Source organism: Clarias gariepinus, chromosome 9 (assembly GCF_024256425.1).
Source record: "Clarias gariepinus isolate MV-2021 ecotype Netherlands chromosome 9, CGAR_prim_01v2, whole genome shotgun sequence".
NCBI lineage: Eukaryota > Metazoa > Chordata > Actinopteri > Siluriformes > Clariidae > Clarias > Clarias gariepinus.
The window spans coordinates 4,115,382-4,128,691 of NC_071108.1; the positions used below are offsets into that span (position 1 = coordinate 4,115,382).

General features: G+C 42.8%; 1 protein-coding gene across 7 annotated transcripts in view; it reads right to left on the reverse strand.

Moving 5' to 3' along the window:
- nfic (nuclear factor I/C) overlaps window positions 1–13,310 on the reverse strand; it is a 130,411-nt gene that overhangs the window by 41,713 nt on the left and 75,388 nt on the right. The window contains exon 3 of one of the 7 annotated variants that reach the window (XM_053504508.1): window positions 11,181–12,006. The exons of the other annotated variants lie outside the window; for them this stretch is intronic. Within the exon in view, the coding sequence (XP_053360483.1) occupies window positions 11,906–12,006 (101 nt within the window). The 3' untranslated portion in view covers window positions 11,181–11,905. Of the gene's footprint in view, window positions 1–11,180; window positions 12,007–13,310 lie in introns of those variants that run through there. 7 annotated transcript variants of the gene reach the window in all.

Below are 13,310 nucleotides of genomic sequence, written 5' to 3' on the forward strand. Positions count from 1 at the left end.
TTTTTGGCAGACATTTCATGTGCAGAGGAGTTTGCTTGCTTTTGGCAGCCATTTTAGGCCCTCCTCACCGTGCCATCTAAGCAAGAACGCGCAAACTAAAGTACGAAGAACCCGACCACGCAGTGCCAGCGTGAGGACAGAGAGAGGCGAGGAGATAAAAAGAATCGAAAAACTGGAAAGGGCTATCTGGATCCAAGAAATGTGCGTGTGTGTGTGTGTGTGTGTGTGTGTGAGAGAGCTATAAATGGTGTAACATTCTGTGTGTGAGTGAGTGAGAGAAAGTTTTCGCTGTGGAAATGACCTAATAAGAAAGACATTCCTTGAGCTTAGCTCAGCTTTAGAAACGAGTAACAGCTAAACAACAAATCGCGGAGAGATTACATAAACAGGACAGGTTGAGAGACATAGAAAAAGAGTTTTCTCTCTTTCTCTGTCTTTTACTAAAGGGCCGAAAAAAAAGCAGTAAATCATCACAATGCCGCTCACAAACGCATAAAGCACATAATAAGAACCATGAGTTAAACTGGCGCCAGTACAACATGTGTCATTTGTGTTTATTTCTGTGGTGAGCCTGACATGAAACACGCCTTGGCACGAAGACAACGAGTCAGCTACGATTCCGCCGTACGGCCATGACGACCGCCATCGCACGTCTCACGAGAAGACGTCATTCGGGTCCGTTTCCAACGCGTCTCTTACGCTCCTGACTCTCAGAGGCCCCCGGATCCGTCCAGCAGGGGGCGCTGAAGCCGGCGTCAGCGCAACGCTGAACCGATTAATAACTCCGTCTACGCTACGCGAATGGAATTTCATACAGACCTCTTTTGAGGCCGTGCGACGTGATCGCTAAAACACAAGTCCACATGACCGCATCCCGCTCTCTCTCTCTCTCTCTCTCTCTTTCTTTCTCTTTCTGATCCAAGGCTACTTCATGACATTAATCTGTTTCTGTATCTGTAAAATGTCATGCTAGGGCTACGCTTAAGCTTAAAAATTGGCAGGATACTCACAACACGATGACTGTCACTATATAACTCACAACCAGATCCAGATCAGATGTATACGAGATATAATGTAAGAGGATACAAGGCAGGGAGAGAGGTGGAAAAAAAAAAGGAAGCTGAAATGGGATCTGGTCAAGGGAAGAAATTTAAAGTGGGATCAGGATAAAATCAGAAAAATTATGTCAGTGAGTTCAGACTGTTAAAGTTAAAGCCTGAAATAACTTTTCCTGCTTTTTTAAATATACGTTTTGTGCACTGAAGTTGCTAACAAGTGGAAGATTACAGCAACGGGTTTAGCGCACGTGCCTCCAAACGTGTCAGACTTATGGTGGTGCCTTAGGACATCCATCCATCCATCCACCAATCTGGAAAACGCTGTCGTCCAACTAGGGACCGTGGAGGGTCCAACCGTGGTTGGATCTCCAGTCAACATTCACACACTCCAGGCCGTTTGGGAACGCCAGTTAGCCTAATCTCCATGTCTTACGACTGAGGAAACCGGAGTACTCAGAGGAAACCCACCAAACATGGGGAGAACATACAAACTGCATTCACCTGGACCCCAAGGCGGGAATCGAACTCATACCCAGGAGGTGCAAGGCGACAGTGCTAACCTCTAAGCCGCTGTGCTGGGTTCGTACTGCGCTTGCAGAAGATGCACGCTGCACACATATGACACAACGTACGCCGGACATGTGATCTAACTCCCGTGATTGGTCATCCGCATGTTCATATCCTCCAATCCTCGAACATGAATGCGGGCTTACTGTACAAGATCAAATCCTTAAAGACATGCTGCAAAAACATGCCCCCTTCCCCACACGCATGTCTGACTAGCCAGTCCTCATGGCTGCTTGTATTTGGTTTCACTGTGACCTTCCCCCAGTTCAGTCCCAGACATAAACCTGAGCGTTCGATCCAAACGTGATTAAGAGCCAACGGCATCAGAGACAGCACTGCGCTCCTCACTGTTATGAATGATGAGGTGTGTGTTCCTCCTCAATGGAGGTGTTACTCAAAGCCTGGCTTTAGAGATGTCCTGCGGGAGCGCGGTGCGATCCTCATCGGATTCGGCTTCTCATGCAGTCCTGCAGCACGCCCAGCGAATGCTTAGGAACACGGGGTGTTCAGCGTTTACTAAAGAATGAATGAATGATGGTCATTGATTGTAGCTTTTTTAGTTCTAGGGTCTATTGTCCATTGGTCAGACGCTTCTTCAAATATTAATATATTTGTATAATAGACTAGAGATGTGGTCTCCCTGCACTTGGTGTGTTTTCTCCAGGTATTCCAGTTTCCTCCCACAGTCCAAAGACACGCAGATTAGGCTAATTAGCGTTCCCAAATTGCCTGTAGTGTGTGAATGTGTGTGTGTGAGCCCTGCGTGGGATTGGCACTCCGTCGAGGATGTACCCCCACCTCATGCTTTAAGCGTCCTGGGATAGGCTCCAGGCCCCCCGCGACCCTGAAGACAGGATAAACCGGTATAGAAGATGAGTGAATACGTTTATAAAATCATGATACTTACAGAATCGCAATTTAATTAACACCGACTCCTAGGTATTGTGATAATATCGTATCGCCTGATACTGTAATTCCCGTCCCTATAATATACATTTTTCATTTCCTTCCTACCTCAAATGTTAAACAGCTAATCTATATATCTGAAGTTAACCTGATAAAATAAGACAGGATGATAGCTAGCTATTTACAATGCACCCGAAATAAAAAATCAACATGCATCATCGTCCAGATCTCACCTCACTCAGGGTTGTGGATCAACTCCAGGTTGGTAGTGTACAAGCAAACGTTAAATAGGAATCGTGCTAAACAGAAACACGTGAAGACACCAAACCGTGTCTCAAACGCCTCCTAGCGGTTCAGGAAAAGAACGGACAAAGAACGGAAGTGTCCCAAACCGCGCCGTTTTTTCAGTTGTCTTGATGAAGGATATTCTTCTAGCAAGAGCTTTTTTTAGCAGTTGGGACACATGTCGAGACTAGAAGAATGACTGCTACTGTCACGTGACCTGAGTAAAATCATGAACCGGTGCTTTTAGCAAATTTCTCACCGTGCCCATTGTTGATAAAGGAGGGCGGGTCCAGAGTTATGGATATGACTCATATGATAGACAAGAAGCCTCAGAGCATGGACAAGCTTAGCTTTACTGAATTTAATAGCATATTGTATGTTTTAATGTTATCTCTTTAGTTAAAAATCAATCAAATCCTCAAAATTCATAGAAACATTATGGACATGTAATAATAATAATCAGAATTATTCCTTCACAAACTACAGTACAAGGGCTGTTCAAGTCAAACTGGGACCTGCGATGAAAGTTCCGAGGAATGAAGACATGAAAGCGATTAACATTTGCAGAAGCCACGAAGCACAGTACGGTGATGAGACTCTTAGCCGCAGTAAAACATACAGTATGAAGGTTTGCAGATGCTTTAAAGAAGGCGGTACGTCCGTGAATAACTATCCCGGCCGAGGTGGATCGGAGCTCACTGCAGTCGATCACGTGCACGACCTGCACATCACAGGTACTCGGCTGGGAGTTATTGGCACATCATCCGTACAATCCTGACCTCATCCAAGCCATTTCCACATGCTTGGGCTGTTAAAGGAGTTCCTGGGAGGCCGGCGTTTCATACATGAATCAGACAGGCAGTCAGGTCATGGCTTCAATTCACTGAAAAAGCGTTCTAACTTGATGGTTTCCAATGACAACACTGAAACACTGGGATAAGTGCATTATTGTAGCAGGAAGATAATATGGAGAAATAAAGGGAGTTTTTATTCTCAGAACTGTGTTTTGTCATTCTGCGTGATCAAAGTCCCAGTTTGACTTGAACATACCTAGTATATAAAGAACACACAACGACGCACAAAGAAATTTTCCTCTGGCACTCTCACTTTCTTTTCCTCTCTTTTGACATCAGTGTTTAATTTACAAGTTGTTAGTCTCGTATTTTTACCGTATCTGTGGAATACAACTCTGCCACAGTACTTCCCCCATTATAAGGGCGACTTTTCCATGGATTTTTGAAAAAATGTGTGATGCGGTTAAAAACGTTTAAAAAGTTATATTTATACTTAATCTTGGATTGTAGAGTATGGAGCATCCGCTGTACGAGTCCCCATGTACACGCGGTTACTAAAGAAACGATCAAACATTCATACGCAATCCCGTAATTTGTTACTGCGCTCCTGTCAGAGCTGCTGTTCCAGGAAATTAATCAACACCTTCCGTCCAATCAGATTACAGAATCCGACGGCGCAGTGAGATAATTTGTCTTAATCTTTAAACTTTATCTTTTTCTGCTGACTGACTCGGGTTTAACATGACTGTATATTCAGCAGAATCTTTCTCTTTTTTCTTTTCTGCGCTCCGTTCAGGACTTCTAATCAATCTCTCATCTATAGTTAAATCTTTCTTCCTAAAAGTAAAAAAAAAAAAAAAAACTCAAAGAGCAACATTTTGTTTCCACCACTTTTAGTTTCGAAGTTGTGTTTAATCTCCCTCTCTCTCTCCCTCTTTTCTCCTCTCTCTTTCACTCCTCCTGGTTTCTGCGTCCCCGAGGGGAACGCCGTCTGCGCTAGGAGTTATCGATCCACCCCAGAACGAGAGGAGGAAAGAGAAGGAGAGGATGAGAAAGAGAGAAAGACAATGAATGGAAGACGAAAGGGAAAACAGAAATAAAGAGACAGAGAGCGAGAGAGAGAGAGAGAGAGAGCGAGACGGAGAGAGAGAGAGAGGCGTCTCGGTGCATTAAGCCGGGTGAAGGAGCGCCCGAGCCTGCAGGCCGTGGCTGATCCGAGAGCAGTAGGAACGCTTTAATGGCCAATCGTCGTATCTAATGACCATCAGCGCGCTGTTAAATTTAGTGCAAACACTATCAGTCACGGGGAACGAGGTTAAAAGTGAGCTCGGAGCACTTTCTCTTTCAAAGCAGACGAGTGTGTAAACAACCGCCACTCCGCGGCACGGCTGCGGGCCTTCTGCCTGCTTGAAAGAGAAAAAATCAAGACATCATCGAGCCGAGGAGAGAGAAGAGAGAGAAACTGAGAAGCAACAGCAGGGCTCTGGCCCGAAGGAGTCCTGTGTTTGCACAAAGATACTGCGAGAGAGAGAGAGAGAGAGAGAGAGCTTTCTGCTTTCAAAAGTTGCTGAGCTTAGGAGAAAGCGAGAGGGAGATGCCGCAGAGCTCCACAATGCGGTCTTCGGTGTTTTTTTTTTTTTTTTTTTTCGCCCTGCCAAACTGGTGTCCTACTGTATATGAAGACGGGAAAAGAAAAGAAAAGAAAACACACAAATAAACCGAAAAAGAAAAATATGGAGTTTATTGGACCAGAACAAAGTGTTGGACATGCAGCAAAGAATATTTTTTTTATTTGATGTTAACAAACAAACAAAAAAATACTGAAAAGAAATAAAAGTAAAAAAAGTAAAATAAAAAGATGCAAACTTTTATTTTATTTCTTGATTTTATTTTTTGTGGTTTTTCCGCTTTACACCTTTTTTTATTTTGGTGCAACTCATCGCACTCTTGAACCACGTAGTAGCTTTTTCTTTTTTCTTTTTTTTTAAACCCAGCTAACAATTACAGAAAAAAAGGCAAGTGAGTTTTTATTTCAGGTGTAAATTATGATAGTTTAATCTACCGGGATTGTACTAAGGGTTGCACGTTTTTTCATAATCCGTAGTCAAACATGTTAGGAATCATTAATCAATTAATCAATAATAAATAATGATAACCGGACACACAATTTCCCTCTCAGTTTAAGTTTTATTTAAACACACACACCTAGCGACATGATAGTATTAACACTGACCTCCACACAGTCCTTTTCTATTGTTATTTAAAATGAGTTAAACCTTATTTAATTGCACACAGAGTATTTATCTTACTCTCTCTTTCTCTCACACACACACACACACAGACACTCAGACCTGTCTGTGACAGCCCTGCCCCACCTAAGAAGGCTGTGCACGTGACATGCTTACAAATCGCTAGTCAGATACGGCAGCTACGGCGACGGAGCCTGCTGTAATGATTAAGATGGTGGAAGGGAAGCGGATCGTAAGCAGGTCGACTCAATCCCAGTTCCAAAGGAAGAAATCGCACAGACCAGAGTCTTTAAATAAGTTCATCCTAGCTAGGAAGGATAGGAATCTTATCTCAAGCTGGATTGTCGTGGTTACTACCGCATACAAAACAAACCTTATCATCAGTCAATACATTTTAAATCACTTAAATTATTAAAGCCAGTAATCAATAACATCTCCAGTAGGCATGATGTAATCCTTTTGCTATTAAATAACCATAATGTTCAACGCTACTTTTTAAAAATAATATAGTGCTACCCTGGCGTATGAACATCTCACAATTTTTTTCATCTTAAGGAGTTCAATTTTGCAAGAGTTAAACAAGTTGCAAAACTTGTTTGCGTCAGTGGAAACCCAAGAAAAGGGAGTTTACATGTTTTTAGTTTCTTTTGTGCATTTTGTGCAAGATTTAGTGAAGACACAGCACCATGGATCCCAAATATGTTAGCAAGGATGGTAGCAAGAAGAAAAGGGAGCCGCCTTTAGTTTGGTTTTTTAAAAGAGACGGTGCCGAAAGGAATAATTAATTGATGTTAAGAGAGATTTATTGTCTATTTATTTCATATTTAATTAATTTACATGTATTTTCTAAATGTTTTGATTGTTTTCCTATACAAAAAAAAATGATTGTAGTGTTGGAAATTGGTAATATTGGTAATATCTTTGGGTGGCTGGAACAGATTATCTACATTTACATTATTTCCTATGGAAAAACGCGTTTTGCAATACGACATTTCTTTAAGAACCTTAAGAACTCGCCTCCGGTACGAATTAAATTCGTACGTATCAATGTATTTTTGCAGAATCGCTAGGAATCAGGAATCATATTTCTAATCAAGGATAGAAAAAAAAGTCACCATATTGCTACTATATGTGAGCGATTTTCTTTTCATAATGTACATCCTGATGCTAAGAAAGATACGTGCTAACACAAGGTCATGGCGTGTGGTCGACCACTAGGGTAAGATCAGATTTACAATTAAGATTTTTCTTATTGATTAATATTTACAGCTACAAAGATGCAGAAGAACAACTAATAGGGGCGAGCGGGTTCAGATGTAACCTGATTTAACAAAGGTTTGAACGCAAATGAGAAATTTTACTGATTTGGAGAGCGTTGAAAATTGTGCTTTATGTTTTCTAGCTAGCATGACAACGATAAGCCTGTTAGCAAGCATGTCAGATTTAAAAACGGTTGACGTTTAAGTTGTTTGCTTCAGGGCACATGAATGAAACACAACGACCCTGAACACACCAGCTGCTAGTGAGAGTCACAAGTTTATGCACCCACTTAAGAATACATTTTACGATGCTACATCTGGTGTAAACTACTGTACATGTTGTACTGCATGATTTTTCTCCCCTGAAAAATAACAGAACTTTATTACAAATTAAGATTTTATTACAATTTTTATTAGGAGATTTTATGTTATATTCGACTCAACCACCCATGAGGCCGGGTAATATTTTTCTCCTTCATTTTTTATATTTTCTAATAGTAATATTAAAATGTTATTCGTTTGATAAAAGTAAAAAGGAACCAGGTTCAAATCCAGCTTTGTTATCAATGTATATCAGACCATGCTTATACCATTGGACCACATGTCGCAACAGCAGTCTGTGATGCCCAGTAGACGGCGGTAACCCTTCCCTTTCAGACTACTGAAGGTGACAGCGCAGAGAGAGGAGACCCGACTCAACGACAGGAAATACAGGAAGAGAAAAAGGAAAATGAAACATGAACAGACCAGTCCTCCGGCGTTGGGTCACATCTGTCAAACAAGCCGCCTCACACTGATGTAAGACACACGCCAGACCACGAGACGTAAAGAGGACGAAAGTGACATATCGCACTCTAGATACGGAGTGCGCATAAACACTCTGAAGATGCGTAAGAGAGACGGATGATGATGACGTCTTTGTATAGAGAACTCGCGGCAAACGGAAACGCAGCGTTGTGTTCAGGGACAGCAGGGTGATAATAATATTAATAATAGTGATGATAATAATAATTGTGGTGGCTCAAATGGTTTACTGGGATATGTGTAAATGACAATTTTCCTTCCCAAGTACTAGGTGATGATGAGGAGGACGAGGATGATGATGTGAAGAAGATACCAAGTTCGCACCAGGACCCTGGAGCAATTCAGCAATTCTACTGCATAAGTAGATAAGGACAAATAAAGTGCCAAAGTTTCAGTTCAGTTCTGCCTCTTTCCTCTTTCCAGCTCCTCGCACCCATAACCGTGTCCCGTTCCCACTGCGAGAGCCCTGATCTCCCCTCTTCCACCACCGCCGCCACCCCCTTTCTGTTTCTCCTGCTTTTTCCACAAGCCACAGGATAAAAACCAGATGCGAAACGCAGCGCTCGTTTCAAGTTATTCCTGGACGCATTTCATAGGGATATTAAAACATATATTTATATGAAAAAAGGGGCCGAGCAGCCCGGCGTAGCCTTTGGACGCGCTATAAAGCTCTTTCCCTGCAATTTGAGCTCAACATGTCATTTGCGCGGACCCGTGCAGGGGAAGACGCGGCAATTCCGCCGGGATGAATCATGGCGCTGAGCGATTACGCACACGTAGATCATACACACCGGTACACATGCGTCGCCCTATAAACATTTACGAGCAGTACACGCTGCACACCGCGTCCCGTAGCGCCGTTAATCGCCAAAGCAAGCTGCACCGCTCAGTCCGACCCCAAATAACCCCCTCCTACCCCGGCCTCTGCGCCGCCCGCGCTGCCAACTCGGCAACTTTCCCCACAGGTTTGTCCTGATAAACGTTCATCCAGATGAATCTCAACAAAATTGGAGAGACTTGCTTAGATGATACGTCTTGAACGATGATCGACCTATTATTTAATTAACGATTAATTTACTTTACACCTCATTCTCTTAGAGGAAGTGGATCCTCGAGAGATCTTCGGGTAGTTACTTTTCTCAAAGCGTTTCCAGAATCTGGCACAGAACCTTCAACAACAGGTTTTCCTAACAGTGTTATTATCCTGGGTATGTGTAATAATAATAATAATAATAATAATAATAACAATTGGTAACATAGGACATAAGTTCCTTATAAATTCACTGGTTCTTTAAAGGTTCTATACTACAACCTACATCCAACATAGGGTTCTCCTTAGACTCTGTTGAGGGACTTTTTTTTTAATTAAATCACACACACACACACAAATGACACCTTGGTACGGTTCTACGTTTAATTTCATCACCTTTAATAGTAGAGATATAAAAGCACGGTTAATCAAGTGTTCTTTATAGGACGGTTCCCGCTCCTGGAAGAACTGGGTTCTGAATGGAACCTGTAAGGATTCCTTCACTCTCCACCAAGCCGCCCTTTAAACCGGGTTTCTAACCCCGTCTGCTCCAGGACTGCCGTGTCCATGTGTCCATCTGATTCTGTGCGCTGACCTCAGCCAAGGTATCCGAAGACAAGAATTTCACTCTGCATTGATGTCTATGCGGCGAATCAGGGCTTTACTAAACATGCACAGAGCGACACTGTTATTCCTAAGAGTCTAGTTATCCTGGATGAACTAAATAATCGGTACTCCAGTCTGTACAGGGTTCTCCGAACGGATAACGCTCGCAGCGTCCTAAAGGAATTCTACTCGGAGCTTTTCGAAAAAGTAAAACCAGCTGTCGTAAAGTTCTGCACAGAAACCTTTAGGGTTCTGACTAAAGACACAAACAAGAAAGGTTCTAGATTTAAACTGTTCCCCCTTATAGCCCCACGTCTTTGAAGTGCAACCTTTGCAGAACGTAGAGTTTCTAGGGTTCCGCGTGCGAACCAAGTCGGCCTGAATCGCAAACCAGGAGACCTTTCGTGGTCCTTGAACCTTCACCTTTCACTTCTGACAATGTGACAACATCATCAGAAACAAGGTTCCTCACGACTTCTTTGGAAGGTTTTTATTTTTGTTTTTTAATTTTTTTGTTATTCAGGAACGCGCACACACAAACACACGCACACACACACACACTCCCTGGATCATCAGAACCCAAAAAGCGAAGCTTACTGCTGGACGCCAGACGACTGTGAGGTTCATGTGACCCTGCGGAGGCCTCTTGGTCTACAAGCCTGCAGTATATGTGTGTCTGTGTGTGTCTGTGTGTGTGTGTGTGTGCGGCTTGTGCGTGTCTGTGATGAATATTTCCGGGCTGCATGGGTGGCCGCCGGGAGTCTGTTTGCTTTGGAGAAAGTTCCAAGGCCAGGAGTCGGTCTCACACAGTCCTCCGCTGCCCACAAACTCCCATTCTGGCAAAAACACTTCCACTTCACAGACGGACTCTCTCCCACCATCCCTTCTCTTCCACATGTTCATCCGATCCGAGTCCAGTCTGCTCCGTTACACCCACACACTAAACACTGATCTAAATGCTACAATGATGTAAATAATAAAAAATGATGTATACACAATCCGAGGACATTCCTCTGTGGTCTGATTTGTAATGATTAAATCACGATCCACACAACAACAGCAAAGATATTTACTTCTACGTCTCCTTTTTTATTTAATCCTGTCCTGACCGGTGTGGCCATCAGGGGGCGATGTAGGAGGTTCTGGCACACTGCTCACTCTGGAGCGTGGAACTTTCCAGCAGCAACGTTTAGTAAACCGCTGGCACTCGTCGCAATCACAGAATAAAAGCCTTATGAGGAAACTGATACGAGTTTGTGCCTAACTTTAAAAAAAAAATATATATATTTAGATGATCCTGGAGGCTGTCATGGTTTAAATAATGTGATGCAAATAAAGTGAGTTAAAAGTACCCACGCAACCTCAACTTTATTTGTTTGATTTTAAAATTTAGATTTTTTTTTTTTTTTAAAAAGCCTTTTTTTTTTAAGCTAGACTCTCAGATCATCTGATGTTATACGAGTATTGGTTCGTGTGTGGGCTCACAGGAGGCCTGGAAACAGGAGCGACTGGAGCACCCGGAGGAAACCCGGCAAGCCGCACAGAGAACATGCAAACTCCACACACACACACTGATGGAGACGAGTTTTGTGGTTTTTTTTTTTTATATATATACAGTTAAATTCTACTCAAATTGAAAAATGACACTGTTTTATTTCATGTCTCTCTCCCATCACTCTGTGCCCTGTGGTATGTTCTTTCTCCTTCTGGATGTGAAACCACAAGCCGTGTGTGTCTCATGGACAAAAATGTTCAGAGACAGAAAATGAATCCCAAATGTCTCCATATCTGACCCGGATTCAGAGCCGGCGACTGTTTGATCCCGTTTCGGTGATTCGTCACAAAGGCGTTTTTGAAGGAAAACATTTCGAAAGCACTGATTCGCTAATTGAATATAAATAACAACTGCTTATTCCTTATAAGCGACGAGCGATCCCATGTGGACGTCCCAGGCTGGGGCAGAAACCTGGCTCGGCTCGGTATCAGCAGGAAAGCGAATCCGTTTGAGCAGCGTGCGCACATTTGTAGGGCTTTATTTCAGGAAACTTCACACTAAGTCATTGTCTGTACTTCATATCATCAGTTCACGTTTGTCTGCTTTGTGTAGTACAAGGGGGTGTGCTTGTCGTCATGACTACGCCATCCAAACAAATGAAATCCGGAAAAAAAACCCAGCAACATCTAATCGAACCTCTCATTAGTATAAATAATCTTCTCATTGTTGTCGTGTCCTTGTTTCTTACTGTAGAAGTTGTTTACTGACAATAAACACATATAAGCAGGGTGTTCAAGTCAATCCGGGACTTGTGGTGCAATTTCCGATGAATGAAGACATTAACAAAAGACTTCAAGCATAGTACGGTCCTGAGATCAGCCCAAACCATTTCCACGTCTGGGTCATTAAAGGAGTTCCTGGAAGAACAGCGTTGCAGACGCGAAGCAGGTGGTCTAATCATACAAAGAAAAAAAAAGAAATAAAGTGAGTATTTAACTCTCAGAACAGTTTTCAGTCGCGCTTTGACATCCCTAGAACGTCCCTTGTATATACAATGACATAAAAGCAAATAAGGTCATGGCATCAAGCACTAATCTGACGTTCTCCACTACTACGCCTTTAGTTCCCAGGGTTTATTTTGGGTCTCAGTAGCGTCTGCGGAGCGAGATTTATAACCACGATGTCACAGATTCCTCGTCTCAGCCCAGTGAGCACATCGTCCATTCGGCCCGGTCTCCTCCACCCGTCCCATCATTGGTGTACTGTATATCATCGGTTGATCGGTTTATTCTTACACACCCTGATTCGATTTTATGAAAAAGTCTTAAACCTCTGAGCTGGTACTGGATTTCGCTGTTTTGTTTTTTTTCTGTTTTTTTTTTTTACGATTATAGTTTGGTTTTTTTTCGTCTGTCTGCGTTTATGATGCTGATTATTCGATCGCCCGGTCCGCCTCATCTTCCAGCCGCATCTTTGGACCCATTTCATCTTCTCATTGGTTTTTTAATAAAATGAGGAATGGAGGTTGAGAAGAATGAGGATATCATCGACAGCACTTGAATTTACATGGCAGTGGGTGAAATTAAAAACAGAAAAAGTTAAAATAGAACATAATCGAAAACTAAACAAAAAATATATCTGACCCAATATGATAGACTGAGGTAGAGGGCTAAAAAAAGCAAAATGGTGTTACGTGGTACTTTCTCACACACACACACACACACACACACTGTAGACTTCCTTGGTCTAGAGCTGAGAGGCGAACTCAAAGCCCTGGGGAAATTGAAACTCTCAGGCCCACAAAACATCCACTTCAATAAGGTTTAAAAACAACATCTACTTTAAAATGTTTATCACATTTCTGCAACATGTAGCTCCGGGGTTCTGGCAGGAGCTCAACTCGAAGGCTTCTCAGCGGTTTCTGCAGAAAACCACAGAATTTTAATGAAGCCGTCGTCTTCAGAGAGAGAGAGAGAGAGAGGGTCGTGTCTCTCCAAGCTGACAGTTAACTCTCGACTCCTCCACCCACAACACTCTGCCTGCGCTCGCTCGCCTTCTTTCTGGGGTTTTTTTTTTTTGCCTTTTTTATTTTTTAGGGGTGTGTGTGTTGGGGCGTATGTGTCGTGATGTGCAGGACGAGGGCGCGGTGATTATCAGGGCAAACAGGACAGTGCTCCCGGAGTCTGCGCTCACCCTGATTACACCGGTGTGACGTTGCTGCCTCGCTTGCTATCTGATTTAGGGGAAGCCATCTGAT